At 53.2% G+C, this 18,879-nt stretch overlaps 2 protein-coding genes across 5 annotated transcripts; both read left to right on the top strand.

The window, feature by feature from the left end:
• Positions 1–248: 248 nt before the first annotated feature.
• Positions 249–6,026, top strand: LOC133412022 (CYFIP-related Rac1 interactor B-like). 4 transcript variants are annotated; one of them, XM_061694981.1, is made up of 11 exons: positions 249–457; positions 1,681–1,770; positions 1,842–1,963; positions 2,073–2,178; positions 2,692–2,828; positions 3,961–4,038; positions 4,118–4,234; positions 5,091–5,170; positions 5,265–5,391; positions 5,459–5,529; positions 5,609–6,026. In XM_061694981.1, the coding sequence occupies exons 2-11, from the start codon at positions 1,698–1,700 to the stop codon at positions 5,676–5,678; spliced, it is 981 nt and encodes a 326-aa protein (XP_061550965.1). In that variant the 5' UTR covers positions 249–457; positions 1,681–1,697; the 3' UTR covers positions 5,679–6,026. The 4 variants fall into 4 exon arrangements, with proteins under 4 accessions (XP_061550965.1, XP_061550961.1, XP_061550964.1 ...); XM_061694977.1 differs by having other exon boundaries at positions 369–855; XM_061694980.1 differs by lacking the exon at positions 249–457 and adding an exon at positions 1,350–1,520.
• Positions 6,027–7,449: 1,423 nt separating this feature from the next.
• On the top strand, positions 7,450–17,378 carry vcpip1 (valosin containing protein (p97)/p47 complex interacting protein 1). Its single transcript, XM_061693932.1, has 4 exons — positions 7,450–10,761; positions 11,982–12,068; positions 14,872–15,599; positions 17,189–17,378. Exons 1-3 carry the CDS (start codon positions 8,145–8,147, stop codon positions 15,567–15,569), a joined length of 3,402 nt encoding a protein of 1,133 aa, XP_061549916.1. The 5' UTR covers positions 7,450–8,144; the 3' UTR covers positions 15,570–15,599; positions 17,189–17,378.
• Positions 17,379–18,879: the final 1,501 nt, after the last annotated feature.

Raw genomic sequence — 18,879 nt, 5'->3', positions numbered from 1 at the left:
TCTTTTAGTCCAGCAGGTGACAGCAGAGCCACTGAGGCACATTTTGTGAGATATATATTTTTCTTTTTTTTGGGTCACTATTGTAATGATCTTTTAAACACCGTTTACGTGGTGTCTGGGGTGAAAATTCCAATTAGGTGACAAAAAAAAAAAATGACAAAAGATGAAGTCGAAGTATTTTCTTTTGTTGTGCTTTTTGGGGGCCATGATGTCACGCTGACGTTGCCGCGGTGTTGCGTTCGCGTTCCTTTCATCGTGCTGCGTTCACGTTACCTTGATGTGGTTGCGACGACGCCTCGGCGCCTCGCGTTCGCCGATTGGCTGCCTGCTCAGGAAACGTTTCCTTTTATAGTTAACGGAGCGCCGAGCGGCCCGCTTCCGGGTAGTCGGCATGTAGGATCACCTGGACCCGCAGACGCGATCGATCCGGCGTCGATCGATCGGCTTCTCGGCGAAGGTGAGCACCGCGGCGTCGGGGTCTCGGTCTTTGCGGGTCCGGGTGGGGCGTGCTGGTTCAGACTTGAGACTCGACGACAAAGTTCCGAGTGGAGTCGTCACAAAAAAGTGGCGGTCGGCGACATCGAGGCAGACGAGCGCTTCCGGTTAGAGCGAAACAACGGCGGCCACTTCATTAGGGACAGCGTCGCGGTGGCCGCAATATTAGGAACAGCTCGACGGGCCTGGCAAAATCTCAGCAAGCCCAGTGACGTCACCAGACTGCCACCGTTGGGTTAAGTTTGAAAAGAATAATGTGATCCTAAACCACCAGAACAGTAGAAAATGCTTCACATCGAGGAGACTTTCGATCGTGTGAGATTGGTGACGTTCCTCTCATCTCATTTGCATTCTGTGGCTGTAAGTTTCATACATTTGTCATTCATTCCATTGATTATTATTGTTTTCGTTGTCTGCAATATGTGAAGTCTAATAATGGCATTAAAATGCACAAACAGTATTTATGTATGGAGATCATAATATTGCAGAAAAGTCATCCTCGACGCAGACAAAGTTTTTCAAAGTCGGTGTTGAAATTCTTTTTCGAATGGAGAAACAAAACATATGCAGGATATTGGACAATGTAACATTGGTACCCCCAAAATGTATCTTTCTTATTATTTGTTCATTTGAAGTTCTTCGCGCTCAAATTCAATGGTTGAACATTTTGCAGATGAAGCCAAATTTGCCAAATCGTAAGATGTTCATCGTCGCATCCGAATCTTGTCGCTTGTATTTTGACTTTCCCGAACGCGCGGCTGGAAATCGGGTTTGAAACGGAAGCCGTCTCGCTTCGGTCAAAGTGGGCTTCACTTCCTCTCATGTAAATTTAGCCCCGACGTCATCACTTCCTCTCTCGCTCTTCGCACTCCTCTCGCTTCGACGTGGACGCCGACCGCCGACGCCTCAGCCGCGAAGCTCTGTGCTGAACAAACGCGCCAGGCGATTACGACCGCCATCCAAAATGATTTGCCGCTCGCTTTTTGGGCTGAATTAACTTTTCCGCAACACGGTCGCCTGTGGTCGTACGTCATCGGTGTCGGAATTGTATGATTATTAGGATATTGACGAAAAGGAGTTTTACAAAATTACATTTCATGCCAATTGCAAATGAGCATGAATAACGAGTCGAATGTGATCCAACGTGTGCTCATGTTGTTGACTGCTTTTTTTTTTTTGTGGAAGGTTTCGTATGTGCCACAATGGGGAACTTGATCAAAGTGCTGAGCAGAGACATCGACAACAACGCCGGAAACTTCTTCTTGGACTTTGAGAGTAAGACGCACACGCTCGCGCGCGCACACACACACACACACACATCCAGGCTGATGCGTGCGTGCGTGCAGATGCGGAGGCGTCGTGGTCGGAGAAGGAAGTTTGGGAGAAGGTGAACGAGGTGCTGAAGGAGGCTCGGGTCATCCTGGACGAGCTGCAGGCGTACCCGGGAGCCGGAGAGGACATCCGACTGGTGAGGCGCCCGCCGAGCGAGCGAGCGAGCGAGCGTGCGTGCGTGCGTGTTACTCAACTGGGCGTGCGCGTGCGTGTGTGTGTGTGTGTGTGTGCGCGCGTGCGCACAGGCCATCCAGAGTCCGAGCGAGGAGGGCGTTCAGGAGAAGGCCTGGTCCGCCGTCCTTCCTCTGGTCGCCAAACTCAAACGCTTCTACGAGTTCTCCCACAAACTCGGTAACTCACTCGCTCGCTCATTTGCTCGTGAACGCATTCGTTCGCGCATTCGGTGATTTATCATCCGTCCGTCGACTCACTCATCATTTATTCACTCACTCACCTCGCAATTAATTTGTTCACTCACTCGTTTTTATCATGTATTTAGTCATCATACTGTTGAGTCATTTACACACTCGTTCATTCAGAAAGTCATCCAGTCTGTCATTCATCCATTCACTAATTCATCAAGTCGTTCATCCATCCATTCGCTCACTCACGACTCAGTCACGGACACATTGATTCAGTCACACCGACTCACACGTTTTGTCACTCATTCACGTGCTTGCCTATTAATTTGCTAATTCATCTAGTCTGCAATTCATTCACTCACCCATTCATGCCTCCATCCATTTTTTTCATTCACTCAGTCACAGAGTCATTCAGCAATTCATTTAGTCACCCATACATTAGTTCTCAAAGGCATCCATTCTGTCATTCATTCGTTGTGGTGTATGTGTGACATCCAATCAGAGGTGAGTCTGAGGTGTCTGCTGGACATCTTCACCAGTCCCGAAGCTCCGCCCACTCAGCAGCTGGAAAACAAGCAGGCGCTCGCCAGGCAGTTTGCGCTCATCCTGCACTTCACGCTGCGCTTCGACGAGCTCAAGGTGATCATCTTCCTTCCTCGTCACGTTCCCCGTCAGGTTCCCTTTCACGTTCCGCGTGACGTTCCTCGTCAACGTTCCCATCACATTCCCCGTCGGGTTCCCCGTCACTTTCCACATGACGTTCCTCGTCACGATCCTCGTCAATATTCCCCGTCACGTTCCTCTTAACATCCATCGTCACATTCCCCGTCACGATCCTCGTCAACGTTCCCCGTCACAATCCGTGTCGACGTTCCCTGTCACGTTTCACGTCACGTTCATCGTCACGTTCCGCGTCACGATCCTCGTCACGGTCCCCGTCAGGTTCCCCATCACGTTCCACACGACGTTTCTCGGCACGATCCTCGTCAACGTTCCCCGTCACAATCCTTGTCAACGTAAACCGTCACGTTCCGCGTCATATTCCAAGTTACGTTCCCCATCGCGTTTCCCGTCACATTCCTCGTCACGATCCTCGTCAACGTTCCCCGTCACGTTCCTCGTAACGTCGATCGTCACATTCCCCGTCATGTTTCCCGTCACGTTTCCATCACGTTCGCCGTGACGATCCTCATCAACGTTCACCGTCACGTTCCCCGTCACGTTCCGTCACGTCCATTGTCACGTTCACCGTCACATTCACCGTCACGTTCAACGTTCCGTCACGTTCCACTTCACGTTCCCCATCACGTTCCACATGACGTTTCTCGGCACGTTTCTCGTCACGATCCTCGTCAACGTAAACCGTCACGTTCCGCGTCACATTCCACGTTACGTTCCCCATCACGTTTCCCGTCGCATTCCTCGTCGCGTTCCTCGTAACGTCCATCGTCATGTTACACGTTACGTTCCCCGTCACGTTTTCCGTCACATTCCTCGTCACTTTCCTCGTTCCTCGTCACGATCCTCGTCAACTTCCCCGTAACGTCCATCGTCACGTTCCCCGTCAGGTTTCCATCACGTTCGCCGTCACGATCCTCATCAACGTTCACCGTCACCTTCCCCGTCACGTTCCCCGTCACGTTCCTCGTCACGATCCTCGTCAACGTTCCTCGTCACGATCACCGTCACGTTCCCCGTCACGTTCCCCGTCACTTCCTCGTCACAATCCCCATTATGTTCCCCTTCATGTTCCTCGTCACGTATGTTTCAGATGACCATCCCAGCCATCCAGAATGACTTCAGTTACTACAGGCGCACAATCAGTCGCATGCGAATCAACAACTTGTGTGTAAGAAGTGCACACACGCACGCACGCAGTGTGCCTTGTTGTCGCTGTTGCGAGATGTTCAAGTGCGGTCGGCCTTCAGGGTGACGCGGACACGGAGGTGAACAACGAGCTGGCCAATCGCATGTCTCTGTTCTACGCCAGTGCCACGCCCATGTTGAAGACGCTCAGCGACGCCACCATCAAGTTTGTCTCTGATGTCGGTACACGTCCACGCACGCACGCACGCACGTCACGTCAGCGCAAGCGCAAGCGCGCTTGCGTATCGTTCGCCTCATAGCATTTTTGCCAAACTAATTTCTGAACAAGAAAAGCGACAACAAATTCAACGAACAAGAGAGTCCAGTTGCCTGGACTTAACCTTTGCGGATTAGCACGAGCTGGAAGACTGACAATCTGCGCACACGTAAAGAAAAAAAAAAAAGTGGAGCAAACACATTGCTGTTTTTGTGACAGTAAGTTCAAAATGACTTTGGCAATTATGCTGTTAGGCTACCGATACGACATCAGCATAAATCAATACTTACATATGATATCATCATCCGTACATACAGAATTCTTACACATGGTACATTGTATCACACATACGCTTACGTAGTCATCCATCCATCCGTCCATTTTGCTTCTCCTCACGCGGGCCCATCCCAGCTATCTTCGGGCAGGAGGCGGGGTACACCCCGAACCGGTCGCCAGCCAATCGCAGGGCGCAGAGAAACAAACAACCAGTTGCACTCTCATGCACACCTACGGGCAATTTAGAGTCTTCAATGAACCTCGCATGGCTGCTTTTTGGGATGTGGGAGGGAGAAAACCCACGCAGGCACGGGGAGAACATGCAACCTCCACACAGGCGGGCCCGGGGATTCAACCCCGTTTTACGTAGTTATGACATCACCATATACAACAATACGTACATGCATAAAAAAAGAGGACATCTCTACGCACATCCCACCTACAGTACATTTATCCAGTACTTGCATATGACGGAATCATATACAATGGCGTGCGTGTAATTCCAATGTTGTCCCGTGCGGGCGCTGACATTTGCCACGCAGAATCCCGAGATCCCCGTGGAGAACACCACCGACTGTCTGAGCACCATGGCCGGCGTGTGCAAAGTCATGCTGGAAACACCGTGAGTCCCTCAACGCATCGCCGGCCCCTGTCACCGCGTCTTTCAAATGTCCATCCAATTGAGTCAATACTCTTGTGGCTGCGTGCGCACGCAGGGAGTACAGAAGTCGTTTCACCAGCGACGAGACGTTGCTGTTTTGTCTGCGCGTGATGGTGGGCGTCGTCATCCTCTACGACCACGTGCACCCGGCGGGAGCCTTCGTCAAGACCTCCAACATCGACGTAAGACCTCACGCGCGCACGAAGACGACGAAGACCGAGCCGGTGATCGTGTTGCCGTTGTTTCCAGGTGAAGGGGTGCATTCGGGTGCTCCGGGAGCAGCCGGCGAGCAGCGTGGAAGGTCTCCTGGACGCGCTCAGGTCACACTTCGCACTTCCCGACTTTAGGACTTGCCGCTCGCTCGCCGTCGGCCAACATGCTGAACTTTGACCCCCGCAGGTACACCACTAAGCACCTGAACGACGAGGCCACGCCCAAACACATCAGGAACATGCTGAGCAACAACTGAACGGCAGCGCCGCCTCCTGCTCGTCCTTCTCATGTCGCCACAACTACTGAGCATTTCAGTTGGGTTTTTTGTAGACTTCTTCTTCGGTCCAAAGTGTTCCTACCTCTCCCGCCGCTGCCGTCTTTACCCACAAGCCAGCGCGACTGGCGCGGTGGACTTTCGTGGCAAGCTAATGCTAGGCTAGGCTAGGCTAGGCTAGCTGCAAAAATCCATGTTTGGACCAATCATCTCAAACATGAGGAACACATGAACCAGCTCATTAATTATTCATTAGGCTCGTGAGTTGGATTTTTTTAATGTGATGATTATGTTTTGGCCTAATAAAGTTTTTTTATATCTCTTTGTTTACATCGATTTAGCTTTTGTCTGCCCGAGTAACAATGGACCGGTCGTCAGCCAATGTCTGATGGACGAACAATTGCTTCATTCAAAGTGTTTCAAAAGTTGATTGTAAATACAAAAGTGGCAATGCGTCAAAGCAGGCGTCTACAGTGCTCACAGCGGCCTGTGGAGGGCGTCAGTGTTCCAATAAAAGTCTTTTCGCTGCAGACTTCCGCAACCGGATGGGGGCGGGGCTACCTCTTGAACAATGACGTCAATCAGTAGACGATCAATAAAATCCAATCCACTTTATTTATATAGCACAATTTAAACAAACACAATGTTCCCAAAGTGCTGGGAAACACAATAAAAACACAGCAAAAATACAAAATTAGGATAAAGATCAAATGAGATAAAAAGTACATAAAAATAAAATCAGTAAAATCAAAATAAAACCATAAAATCCACAGTACACATAAAACAGAGGTCACATCAGACACGCTAACTGGTGTTTAAAAGCCAAGAGTAAAACGAAAATGAGACAGCGTGTTGTGTGTTGACCAATACTGGCCACTCGCGCCAGAGGAGCATCTGCACCACTTGCACACTGACTGAGGAGAATCTGCAACATTTGCACAATCGACATCGTCCCAGAAGATCGCGCTACTCGTCGACGTCTCGGCGCCCTTTGCACAATGCTCATTGCGCCGGACTATTGCGAGATTAGTCATTCGAACCGCTCTAATTGCTAGAGGACTCTGCATGTTTTTGCACAATTGAAAAAAAAAAATGAAAACTGTACCGGCATTACCAGATACCTAGCAACCCTTTATTGCTCAGTGAGTGTTTTTTTTTTTTTTTGTCAATGTCTTTCTGTCTCCCAAGTGTTCTCTGTCAATTGACTGACTGTCTGTTGTCGTACTCGAGCGGCTCCAACTACCGGAGACACAAAGAAAAACGATTACTGTGCAAACCAGCAAGATGAACGAGCGCGGTGGCCGAGTTTCCTTTCTCAACGGCCGTCCACTCGCTCCCTCGTGCACGCGCGCCGTAACGTTCACTGCCCCCAAGACGATAGACAATTACAGAACTCAACAACAATATATACATTCACCAAACTGCGTTGAGAGCATATTAGACAGAATATTTTCATATTTTTTTCAAGTTATTTAAAAATAATATTTGAACCTAAATTAATACTGTACGCTTAAAAGAATATATAAACGTAACTGCTAGCCTTCCCGGTTGCCATGGCAATAAGGACCTGATTTCCCAATAGTGCGACATCTAGTGGATGAAACTGTAGCACACACTACTGTGATCCTGATAACATACAAACATGTACAAAATGATGATATATAACGATAAAATGACCACTGTTGTGATTTCTATTTTGATGAACGTAACAAAGACGGGAAGCTTCGTTCGATGACGTCACGGCAGCGGGCGGGTCTCAATGTGTGTGTGTGTGTGTGTGTGTGCGTGTGCTCGTTGCTGTGTGAAACGAGGAGAGAAAAAAAGAGGCCAACTTGTGCTCCGTGAACAGCAAAAATGGGACAAACAACGAGAAGCTCCGCTCAAGCTAAGCTAAGTTAGCCTCTTAGCTCGTCTTTTCTGCGTTTAGCGAAGCCACAAAGCGCAGCGTTCGAGTAGTATCTGGATGCGACGGCGCCGGTTAAAGAACGCAGACTATGAACTGCGAGTCACAACACAACAGAACACTGGTGACTTGTGCGCGACGTTTCACTTCCTGATACAACAAAACGCCGCCAGCCGCGTTGCATTGTGGTCAACGTCGACGGACTCACGATGACGTCGTCCGTGTAAAAGAGTCAGCGTCGACGACGCGTTTTTCGAGCGACACGCCACTTTTCGTCGTTTCATTCGTTTTTCACCGACGCGAACGGAGCGAGTATTTGTACGGTGGCTCGTCCACGTTTGGACGACGTCGCGTTCAAGTAGAACTGCAACACCCACAATGCACCAGCGCGACGTCACTTGTTTCGCAAGGCGAGTGGCTGGCTAGAGAAAAAACAGCCGCTTCCGTGTTGGTCTTGTTCGCTAGCAGCGTTTTGACAACTCGGCGCCGCCATGAGCGTGTCTTTGTGAAGCTCGGACTTCACGCGACCACCTCCTCGTTCCGACATGTCGCTGCAGCAGAGCTCCAAGAGGAAAGACAAGCGCATTCTGTCGGCCACCTGCCCGGACCCCAAGTGTCAGGCGAGCCTGTTCTTCCCGGCTCACGGCTCCGTTAGCATCGAGTGCACCGAGTGCGGCCAGCGGCACGAGCAGAAGAACCTTCTCAATGTCCAGGAGGTAACCGATCCAGATGTGGTGCTCCACAACCTGCTCAGGAACGCCCTGCTGGGCGTCACCGGCGCCCCCAAGAAAGGCACCGAGCTGGTCAAGGTGATGGGGCTGTCCAACTACCACTGCAAGCTGCTCTCGCCGGTTCTGACCCGCTACGGCATGGACAAGCAGAGCGGCAAAGCCAAGCTGCTGAGGGACATGAACCAGGGCGAGATGTTCGACTGCTCGCTGCTGGGCGACCGGGCCTTCCTCATCGAGCCGGACCACGTGTCCACCGTGGGCTACGGCAAGGACCGCTCCGGAAGCCTGCTCTACCTCCACGACACCCTGGACGAGATCAAGCGGGCCAACGCAAACCGGGAGTGTCTCATTCCCGTCCACGTGGACGGAGACGGACACTGCCTGGTGCACGCCGTGTCGCGGGCGCTGGTAGGCCGGGAACTCTTCTGGCACGCCCTGCGGGAGAACCTCAAGCAGAACTTCAAGCAGAACCTGGGCCGCTACAAGGCCCTCTTCCAGGACTTCATCGACGCCGCGGAGTGGGAGGACATCATCAACGAGTGCGACCCGCTGTTCGTCCCGCCCGAAGGCGTCCCGCTGGGACTGCGCAACATCCACATTTTTGGGCTGGCCAACGTCCTGCACCGACCCATCGTCCTGCTGGACTCGCTGAGCGGCATGAGGAGCTCCGGAGATTACTCGGCCACCTTCCTGCCGGGCCTGGTGGCCGAGGAGCGGTGCCGCGCCAAAGACGACAAGCTCAACAAGCCCATTTGCATCGCCTGGAGCAGCTCCGGCCGCAACCACTACATACCGCTCGTGGGCATCAAGAACACGGCGCTGCCCAGGCTCCCTGCCCACCTGCTCCCCAAGGCCTGGGGGGTCCCGCAGCAACTCATCAGGAAGTACATCAAGCTGGAGGCGGACGGCGGCTGCGTGATCGGCGGCGACCGCAGCCTGCAGGACAAGTATGTCATGCGACTGGTGGGCGCCATGGAGGAAGTGTTCATGGAGAAGCACGGCATCCACCCGGCGCTGGTGGCCGACATGCACCAGTGGGTCTACCGCCGCACCGGCGTCATCGGCATCCAGCCCGAGGAGGTGACCGAGGCGGCCAAGAAGTCTGTGGCGGAGAACCGCCTGCACCGCTGCCTGATCTGCGGCGCCCTCTCAGAGCTCCACGTTCCGCCCGACTGGCTGGTGCCGGGCGGCAAGCTCTACGACCTGGCCGAGTCCACGCACGGCCGGCTGCGGCCCGACAAGAACTACAGCTTCCCGCTCAACAACGTGGTGTGCTCTTATGACCCGCGCAGCGACGCCCTCCTGCCCGACTACAAGCTCAGCTCGCTCAACACGTGCAACTGGTGCCACGGCACCTCGGTGCGCCACATCCGGGGCGACGGCCTGGTGGTCTACCTGGACGGGGACCGGACCAACGCGCGCTCGCAGGGCGGCAAGTGCGGCTGCGGCTTTAAGCACTTCTGGGAGGGCAAGGAGTACGACAACCTCCCGGAGGCCTTCCCCATCACGCTGGAGTGGGGCGGCCGGCCGGTCCGGGAGACGGTGCACTGGTTCCAGTACGAGGGCGACCCGGCGCTCAACAGCAACGTGTACGACGTGGCCACCAAGCTGGTCACCAAGCACTTCCCGGGCGAGTTCGGCAGCGAGATCCTGGTGCAGAAGGTGGTCAACACCATCCTGCGTCACACCGCCAAGAAGAACCCGGACGAGTACAACCCCGTGTCGGTGGACGGCGCCCACGTCCGGCGCCTGGCCGGCGCCGCCGCCGAGGGACCGCCCGACCCGCCGCCGCAGGACCCGCCCTCCAAAATCATCCTGACGGGGCCCAAGGCCAAGACGCTGCACAAGGAGGAGCTGACCATGAGCCGGGCCGAGCGCAGCCTCCAGCAGAGCATCAGCGAGCAGGCGTCGGTCTCGCAGCGACGCCGCGCCGAGCCTGTCGAGCCGGACCCCGAGGAGCGCTCCCCTGAGACTTCGGCGCCGGCCACCCCTGCCAAGTCTTCGGTCGCTCCGGCGCCGTCCGGCGGGGAGAAGAAGATCCGCGTGAGCACCGGCGACGGCAGGACGGCCACGCTAACCCTGGGGCCCCGCGCCTCCTACTCGGAGCTTCGCGGCAGCATCGCCGAGCACTTCGGGGTGGCGCCGGCCCGGCAGCGCATCCGCTACGGCTTCCCGCCCAAGGAGCTGCCGCCGCCCGCCGCCGGCGGGGAGGAGGAGCCGGTGGCGCTGCGGCACGGCGACCGGGTCACACTGGAGATCCTGAGGGGCGCCGAGGACCAGGGCCCGCCCGCCCTCGGACCAGCGGCCCGGCCGCCTCCCCGGCCCGCCGGGAGCGAGGACGAGGTCTCCTCGGCCGGGATGAGCGAGCGAGACCTTCAGGACAGCATCGACCTTGAGATGTCCTCACTCTGCCTGCTGGCGACCTTGATGGGTAAGAATGAAGTTCAATTTACTGCAGGGAACTTCAATAATGCCGCGTGTCTTCCAAAATAAGGTTCATGAAGTAAGTTGGATTATTGATCAGATGATGAAGTTGGTGACAATGACTCCATGTTTTGGTCCTCATAGCAGCTTATCACTGTTTGTGTGTGTGTTTGCTGAATCAGGCATCTGGACGCCTCCCGTCCGGTCCGCCAGCCGTGTCAGAGGTCGCCGCTGCGCTTTGATAAACACACAAGCGTCGTGACGCTGGGGCACGGCGGTTGTGGCGTTCAAATACGAGCTCTGTTTTTAAAAAAAAAAAAAAAATTTAATACAATAAAATATCATAAAAATAAGATCTTCCTCTTGGAAAAAAAATCCCTTTTGTCAGGGCATTAGTGGTGTTCAAATACAATCTCTTTTTTTTTTTTTTTTTTTTTTTTTAATAAAATAAAATATAAAAAAAGAATAAGATCTTCCTCTTGGAAAAAAAATCCCTTTTGTCAGGGCATTAGTGGTGTTCAAATACAATCTCTTTTTTTTTTTTTTTTTTTTTTTTAATAAAATAAAATATAAAAAAAGAATAAGATCTTCCTCTTGGGAAAAAAAATCCTTTTGTCAAAACGTATGTAGATTCATTTATTTTTGGGCTGCAACTAACAATTATTTTAATAATCGATGAATGTGTTGATTATTTTTTTTGATTAATTGGATAAAAAGCATTCGATGATTTTCCATCCCTTTTAGTCAAAGCCAGGACATTATTTCAAAGTGACAGTGCAGAAAATGCGCAACCATAAAATGATGAGGATTCAGTTCCGGGTTTGGTCCGTAACATCTGTCACAAAATTGTCAAAAGTGTTGTTGATTGTTTTCCAAAGTATAAGTAGATATTTGGGAATGTCTTATTTTGAAAAAAAACACAAAAGATAATTGGTCTACTTTCGTGGAGGATGAGATAAATTGGAGAATATTTACTGTTGAGAGGCTGAAACACAGACAATTTGGACAATTTGAAGATCAACAAGGTCTCGAAATGATTAATCGATGATCAAAATAGTCTTTGATTAATTTGGGAATCGATTTGTTGTTGATTAATCGGTTCATCACCCAGTCCTGACAAATAAACTTGGCTTAATCAATCAAATCGGTTGATGGGCCAGCCCTCCCTGACGCTGAACGTTCTGTTAGCGTGTGCTAAGCTAACCGTCTTTGCTGTTGTTGTCGCAGGCGAGGACGTGTGGTCGTACGCCAAGAAGCTGCCGCACTTGTTCCAGCAGGGCGGAGTCTTCTACAACATCGTTAAGAAGGACATGGGTACGTAAAGAGGCTTTATTAGATACGCCCGGGCAATGCAGCCCCATGGGGGGCACAAGCCAGTGCAAACTGTAGGCCGGTGCCAAGCCCGGATAAATGCAGAGGGTCGCGTCAGGAAGGGCATCCGGCTTCAAACTTCGCCAAACAAATATGAGCGTTCATCCAAAGAATCCCATACCGGATCGGTCGTGGCCCGGCCACCGGCGCCTTCGTTAACCTGCAGGGCGCCGGTGGAAATTCAGCTCATGTGGGTCGAAGTCGAAGAAGAAGAAGAAGAGGTGGAAAAGGGGTTCTTCGGCAGAAAGAGAAGAGGAAAGCACGGAGCGTACAACTGAATGTGGGGACTTTGAATGTTGGGACTATGACAGGAAAATCTCGGGAGTGGGTTGACATGATGATGAGGAGAAAGGTTGATTATATTGTGTGTCCAGGAGACCAGGTGGAAAGGCAGTAAGGCTAGAAGTTTAGGGTCAGGGTTTAAATTAGTTGACCATGGTGTGGATGGGAAGAGAAATGGAGTCGGGTTTTTTTTATAAGAAAAGTTGGCTAAGAATGTCTTGGAGGTGAAAAGAGTATCAGATCGAGTGATGAGGCTGAAACCTGAAATTGAGGGCGTTATGTATAATGTGAATAGCGGCTTCGCCCCACAGGTCGGATGGGACCTAGAGGTGAAAGAGAAATTCCGGAAGGAGCCAGACAAAGTAGTTCTGAGCATCCCGGACAGAGAGAGAGTCGGGATTGGTGCAGATTGGAATGGACATGTTGGTGAAGGAAACATCGGTGATGAAGAAGTGATGGGTAAGTCCGGCATCCAGGAAAGGAACTTGGAGGGGCAGATGGTGGTAGACCTTGCAACAAGGATGCAAATGGTGGAGTGAACACTTTTTTCCAGAAGAGGCAGGAACATACGGTGACCTACAAGAGCGGAGGTAGAAGCACGCAGGTGGATTACATCTTGTGCAGACGATGTCATCTGAAGGAGGTGACCGACTGTAAGGTGGTGGTAGGGGAGAGTGTGGCTAGACAGCATAGGATGGTGGTGTGGAAGATGACTCTGGTGGTGGGGAGGAAGAATAGGAAGACAAAGGCAGAGCAGACAACCACGTGGTGGAAGCTGAGACAGGACGAGTGTTGTGCGGCTTTTCGGGAAGAGGTGAGACAGGCTCTCGGTGGACGGGAGGAGCTTCCGGAAGACTGGACCGCTGCAGCCGAGGTGATCAGAGAGGCAGGCGGGAGAGTACTTGGTGTATCTTCTGGCAGGAAAGGAGAGAAGGAGACTTGGTGGTGGAACCTCACAGTACAGGAAATCATACGAGGCAAGAGGTTAGCCGAGAAGAAGCGGGACACGGAGAGGACCGAGGAGAGGCGAAAGGAATACGTTGAGATGCGACACAGGGCAAAGGTAGCGGTGGCAAAGGCCAAACAAGAGGCATATGAGGACGTGTAGGCCAGGTTGGACACTAAGGAAGGAGACAAGGATCTCTACAGGCTGGCCAGACAGAGGGATAGAGATGGGAAGGATGTGCAGCAGGTTAGGGTGATTAAGGATAGAGGTGGAAATATGTTGACTGGTGCCAGTAGTGTGCTAGATAGATGGAAAGAATACTTTGAGGAGTTGATGAATGGGGAAAATGAGAGAGAAGGGAGAATAGAAGAGGCAAGTGTGGTGGACCAGGAAGTGGCGATGATTAGTAAGGGGGAAGTTAGAAAAGGCGTTAAAGAGAATGAAAGTCAGTCAGAAGAAGATTTGAGAAGAAACACATGACAGAAATAAAAGACAGAACGGAGCAAAATCAAAAAAGCGACTAAGAACAATAGCAGAATAAAATGTCATCCGATGATTATAACTTTACACAGGAGACAAGCTCTAGCTGCTGTATATTACGAGGACTGGCAAGGCAGCGTTCCAACTTGTGAGGAAGGCTCGGAACAAGTCTCAAATAGGAGAGCACGGCACGGGACGCCGTCTCGGGGGCCGGGCGGTACGACATCGCGGCGTCCAGACGTTGGCCTATATTCGCCCGTGGCTGCTCAAAGGCAGTCAAACGACAAACCGCATAGATGTCAACCGTAAAATGTGTCACAGACACATTTTCACCTCCTCAAAATGGATTCTGATGGAAGGTCACCTTTTACTTTCCTGTGTGTGTTAATTGGGGACTAACACGCAACAACTCCGAGCGAGGCTCTGACGTTTTTAAACAATGTCGCCGCGGTCAAGCGAACTGATTAGCTCCTTGGCTCGCTAGCTTTTTAGCTCACAGGTTAGCGAACATAATAAACAGTTAACTTTCTCTTAAGTGCCTGTTGTGCGCTACGTTCGGCACACGCAACGAGGCTGTGTGGTATTGGACGGAGCCGACGCCGGTCCGCCGGCGTTCCGCGAGCCCACTGGCGGCTAACGACACAGCCGTCCAACTTGCCCTCCTGTTCGCCACAACAATGACAATTTATCGAGTTCAGGAAAACTACAGTGTCCATTTTGTTTCTGGAACGATAAGTCGATATACTGTAGTAATTATCGTGACAGGCTTATCCACTAGTAATTCACGCCCCCCTAAAAAGGTTTATAATTGCCTATAGATGATGAAGATGGCGGCAAAGCACTACTTGAAGCGCTTCAACATGGTTCTTTGGCACCAAGATGCCAACAAGGTGGTGCCAAAGCAATAGTTTAATATTAGACAGCACTTTGGCCTGAGTACAAAATCGGCAAATAGGTGAGTCCACGAGTTGTGAATTGCGAGTATGCGGGGAACAAACCTGGTTTTGTCTCTGACATGCGTGTGCGTGTGTGTGGTAGGTCTGATGAACGGGAAGCATTGCACGCTGCCCCACCTGACGGGGCGCACCTTCGTGTACAACGCGGCGGAGGCGCGCGTGGAGCTGTGCGTGGACGCCGCCGGCCACTTCGAGGTGCGCGCCGACGTGGAGGAGCGCGTGAAGGAGGCGCTGGCGCGGCTGCGCTCGGACGCCTCCGGGGGGGGCAGCAGGGAGGGCAGCCCGGCGCATGGCGCCCTGCGACTGGGCGGCGGCGGCGTGGTGCGCAAAAAGGAGCAGCTGCACGCTGTCCAGGCCTTCCAGGGAAAAGGCCACTCGCTGGGCAGCCGCGGCGCCTCCCCCCCGCCGCCGCCGGACCGCCGGCCCATCACGCGCCAGCACAGCAGCGGCGTGGACCTCAGCGCCAGCGTGTCGCGCGGGCCCCCCGACCCGTCGGACATCCCCGAGGACGCCGGCCGGGAGCTGGTGCGCGTGGCCCCGGGCTTCGTGACGATGAAGGACGGCGGCGGCCTGGACCCCGCCCTCATGGAGCAGCAGCGCCGCAAACTCCAGGAAATGGTCTCCTCCATCCAAGCCTCCATGGAGCGCCACCTGCGCCGCCGACCCGCAGCCGGGGGACGGACGATCGGCGCGCGGGAAGCCGCCGCCGGGAAGACGGAGGACGAGGACGAGATGGAGAGCCAGGACGGAGAGCAGGGCGAACCCATGGACCACTCCTGATCTCGGCCCGACGCCGCGCTGCCCCCACAGGTGAAAAACGGCGCTTTGGTCGCCAGATTCCTGAGGCGCGGTTGCCGGTTTCCCGAGATAGTCGCACGCAGGCGTTACGTATCTTTTGCACATGACTTAATAAGTTGGGCTTGCGCTCGATATCTCGCCAAGTTGCGCTCACGAGATGCGACTTAGTGAGTCGCGTGGGGATCTCCTACGCGTCTTGCGAATCTTATCAGCGCAGTTTAGTAAGTCGCAGCCGCGTCCTTCGCATCTGGCGCACGATCGAGAGGAGGAAGACCCGCGGTCGCCCCGAGAAGCTGGAGGGCGAGGACGACATGGAGAGACAGGATGGCGAGCAGGGTGAGCCCCTGCCACGCTCTCCGCCTGCGGGTGAAGAAAAATGCCACTTCGGTCACCATCGTCTCGCTTGTTTTTGCCGCACGGCCGCAGCCAATGCCGGCGCGCCGCGGGCGGAGTTGCCGACCGCGACGGCGCCCCGTGCGTGCGATTCCTGCTTTTGAAAGACCACACGGCGCGCCGGGTTGACCGCGCGTGCTACGAGGCGGAGCTTAGCGCCTCACGCTCTTATCGCCCTGCGCCACCTGCAGGCAGACACGCAAACGCCGTGACACGTGACGTGCTTAGAATGACATTACTGCTACAATTGCTATTAAAATTGCCGTGGGAGACGACATGAATGTTGAATTTTTTGATGTTGCGCCCGCACGTTTTAAAACGTGTACGCAACTTCTGACTGGCACGCACAGGTCACGTGATTCACACATGACTCGCGTATCTCACGAGCGTGACTTTGTCGCAAACACGCTTTGCGAATCTCCCGGGTGCCACTTTCTGAGACGCGCACACGCCTTATAAAATAAGAAATACAAAAGTGGAGCGAGCGCTTTACGTATCTTGCCAGGACAAATGAATAAGTCGGCTATGCGCTTTATGTGTCTCGCGCACATGCGCCTTGCAAATGTCGCAAGTAGGAACGCAGGAAGTGGCTCGCGCGCCTTACGAATCTCAAATTTGCGACGTAAAGTGTGTGTGCAACTTGCGCTGGCGAGTTCGAAGTCGCCCAAACGACATCAAAAGATACAACGGGATGTCGTCGGCCACTTTCTTCCGGCACCATTTCACACTTTAGCTGCTGTTACTGCAATTGCGATGACTTTTTTTGCCTGGCAAGTCTGGCATTTGATTCGCAAAGAAAGAAAAAAAAAACTAATCGGGCGGCGGTATCGTTGCGTCGAGGCGTCAGGCTGCATTCTGGCGCCCTCTAGTGACTTTCTTATTGAAGTGGGCCTGTTGAAGTTGATTGTCCAGGCCGAAGCGGTCGTCGTCGACATTTCGGAAGACGAGTAAGCGGCCGGCTTGCCGATTGGTCGTTCAAACGCGTATTGTTTGTCGCCGGGCTGCGAGATGGCGAGCGGTCAGTGTTACCATTAAAGCTAGCATCAACGTTTGTCCAGCGGAGTGCGTCGTCGTCTTTCTTTTCTTCCTGGCCAACACGGAATTTGCAAACGTCGACTTCCGGGCTCCGAAGTGTCGCGCGACGAGTTCGCAAATGGATCCAAATATTCGGTCGAGTAAACATTTTGTTTTGCTTGTTTGTTTTCCAGCTTTGCCATAATAAAGGACAACAAATGAAAATCGAAGGATGACAAGAATCAGGTGACTTTCAAAAGAATCCAGTTTGAATTGGAACTTGATTGATCTGAAGAGTGAAGGAACAACAACAAGCAGCCTTTTGTTCGTTCGACTCAACTTCAACATTTTGCCGTTTGCGCGCGTGTTGAATTTACAATAAAATGACTCAAATCTTGTTTTCAGCCTGCTCCTCATTACTTAATAAGCATTTGAATTGGAAGGCGCACCAAAGCGTGTGTATGTTGTGTGTCAAAGACGGGCTTTAGGACCCAGCGGCAGTGCGGGAAAGAAACGTGACCCCCGAAGACCACGTGTGAGTATTTGGTTCTCAGAGCCTCAATCGTGGAAAGATAAGCGAGTGCGTTGTTGCGCTGGTAGCAGCAGGGGTCGCCACACTTGTGGCACCTTCCTGACGCAAGGCGAAGCACATTTCTTGCTCCAAAACAGACGGGCCAGACACAGGAAATGGCGACCGCTCCATCGTGTGTCTGACAATGGCTGGCGACCGGTCCAGGGTGTCGGATATCTGAGACGGGAAGGTCAGAGCTGTGGGAAGTCGACGCGAGGGTGCTCGTGCGTGTGTCGCCGGCTTCATTTGTTAGTGTGTTTGTTCACGGTGAGGAAGAGGAGGAGGAAGGCCACGCAGCGTCCGTGCGAGGTGACCGGCCCGCAGTCCCGAGCTGGTCCGGCGGGGGGCGCTGACGCTCTGCATCGACGTGACGCGGCAGCAGCCTTTTCCCGACGCCGCCGTCGTGCGGGACCGCCCCGACGAGGACCTCTACCGACATTTCGACGCCTGCGCCGACGCCGTCCACCGCGAGGCCCGAAACGGCGGCCGCATCCCGGCCGTGCGCCGCTTACCTCGCGACGTCGCATCTCGTGACCTCACGAAGCACCCGGCAGGTGGCGCTTACGGACGCGCTGAAGGTGAACAAGACGGCCGACCTCGGGAAATTGCGCGGATTTCTGTTTGGGACCCCGAAAACCAAGGGTTTTCCAAAAGTCACTCAGTGGCGCCCCCTGGAATGTTTGTTATATCGGTCGACATGAAATTTGGTGTCCGTCGTAACGGGACACGTGAGCCAAATTGAACAGCAGATCGGCCATTTTGGGCAACTTGCAGGGCTTTTATCGGAAGACCTCCTTGTAGGCAGTTCGTCCGAACGAGACCCAATCAGAAGCGGGTTTGTGACCGAGATTAGAATTCGAATCGTTTGTCATCGACAGAAAGCGAAGGCCGTCGCCCTCGGCCGCGGCGATACGAAGACGAGCCGAGGAGGCGGCGAGCGTCGCGGTCGTCCCGCGGGAGCCCCGAAAACCCGAATCCGGCGAGTTGGCCGTGACTTGGACCCGGCCCTGGATTGGTTCTCTCAAGCAACGACAGTTTCTCACTGACTTGTGACTTAATAAAAACGCTCCGCAAAAGCAGAACGAAGGCAACGTCGCTCTTTGTCGTTGAAGACGTTTCAATCCAAAAGGCTGCGAGACTTTCGGATTTGACCGACAATCTCGTCAATTTAGAAGAAAATGAATTTCGCCGATTGACGTGAAACCGGGTGGACGAAAAGTCTCAAGGGGGTCAGCCGTTTAGTTTTGAAGCAGCCGTTTTGCACTCGAAAAGAAGGCTGGAGGACCCACGCCCGACACCGGAGCGGAAGTTGTC

This window comes from Phycodurus eques, chromosome 13 (assembly GCF_024500275.1).
Source record: "Phycodurus eques isolate BA_2022a chromosome 13, UOR_Pequ_1.1, whole genome shotgun sequence".
In the NCBI taxonomy this organism is placed as follows: domain Eukaryota; kingdom Metazoa; phylum Chordata; class Actinopteri; order Syngnathiformes; family Syngnathidae; genus Phycodurus; species Phycodurus eques.
Note: the sequence above shows the minus strand (reverse complement) of the source record. Positions and strands in the feature narration are given on the sequence as shown.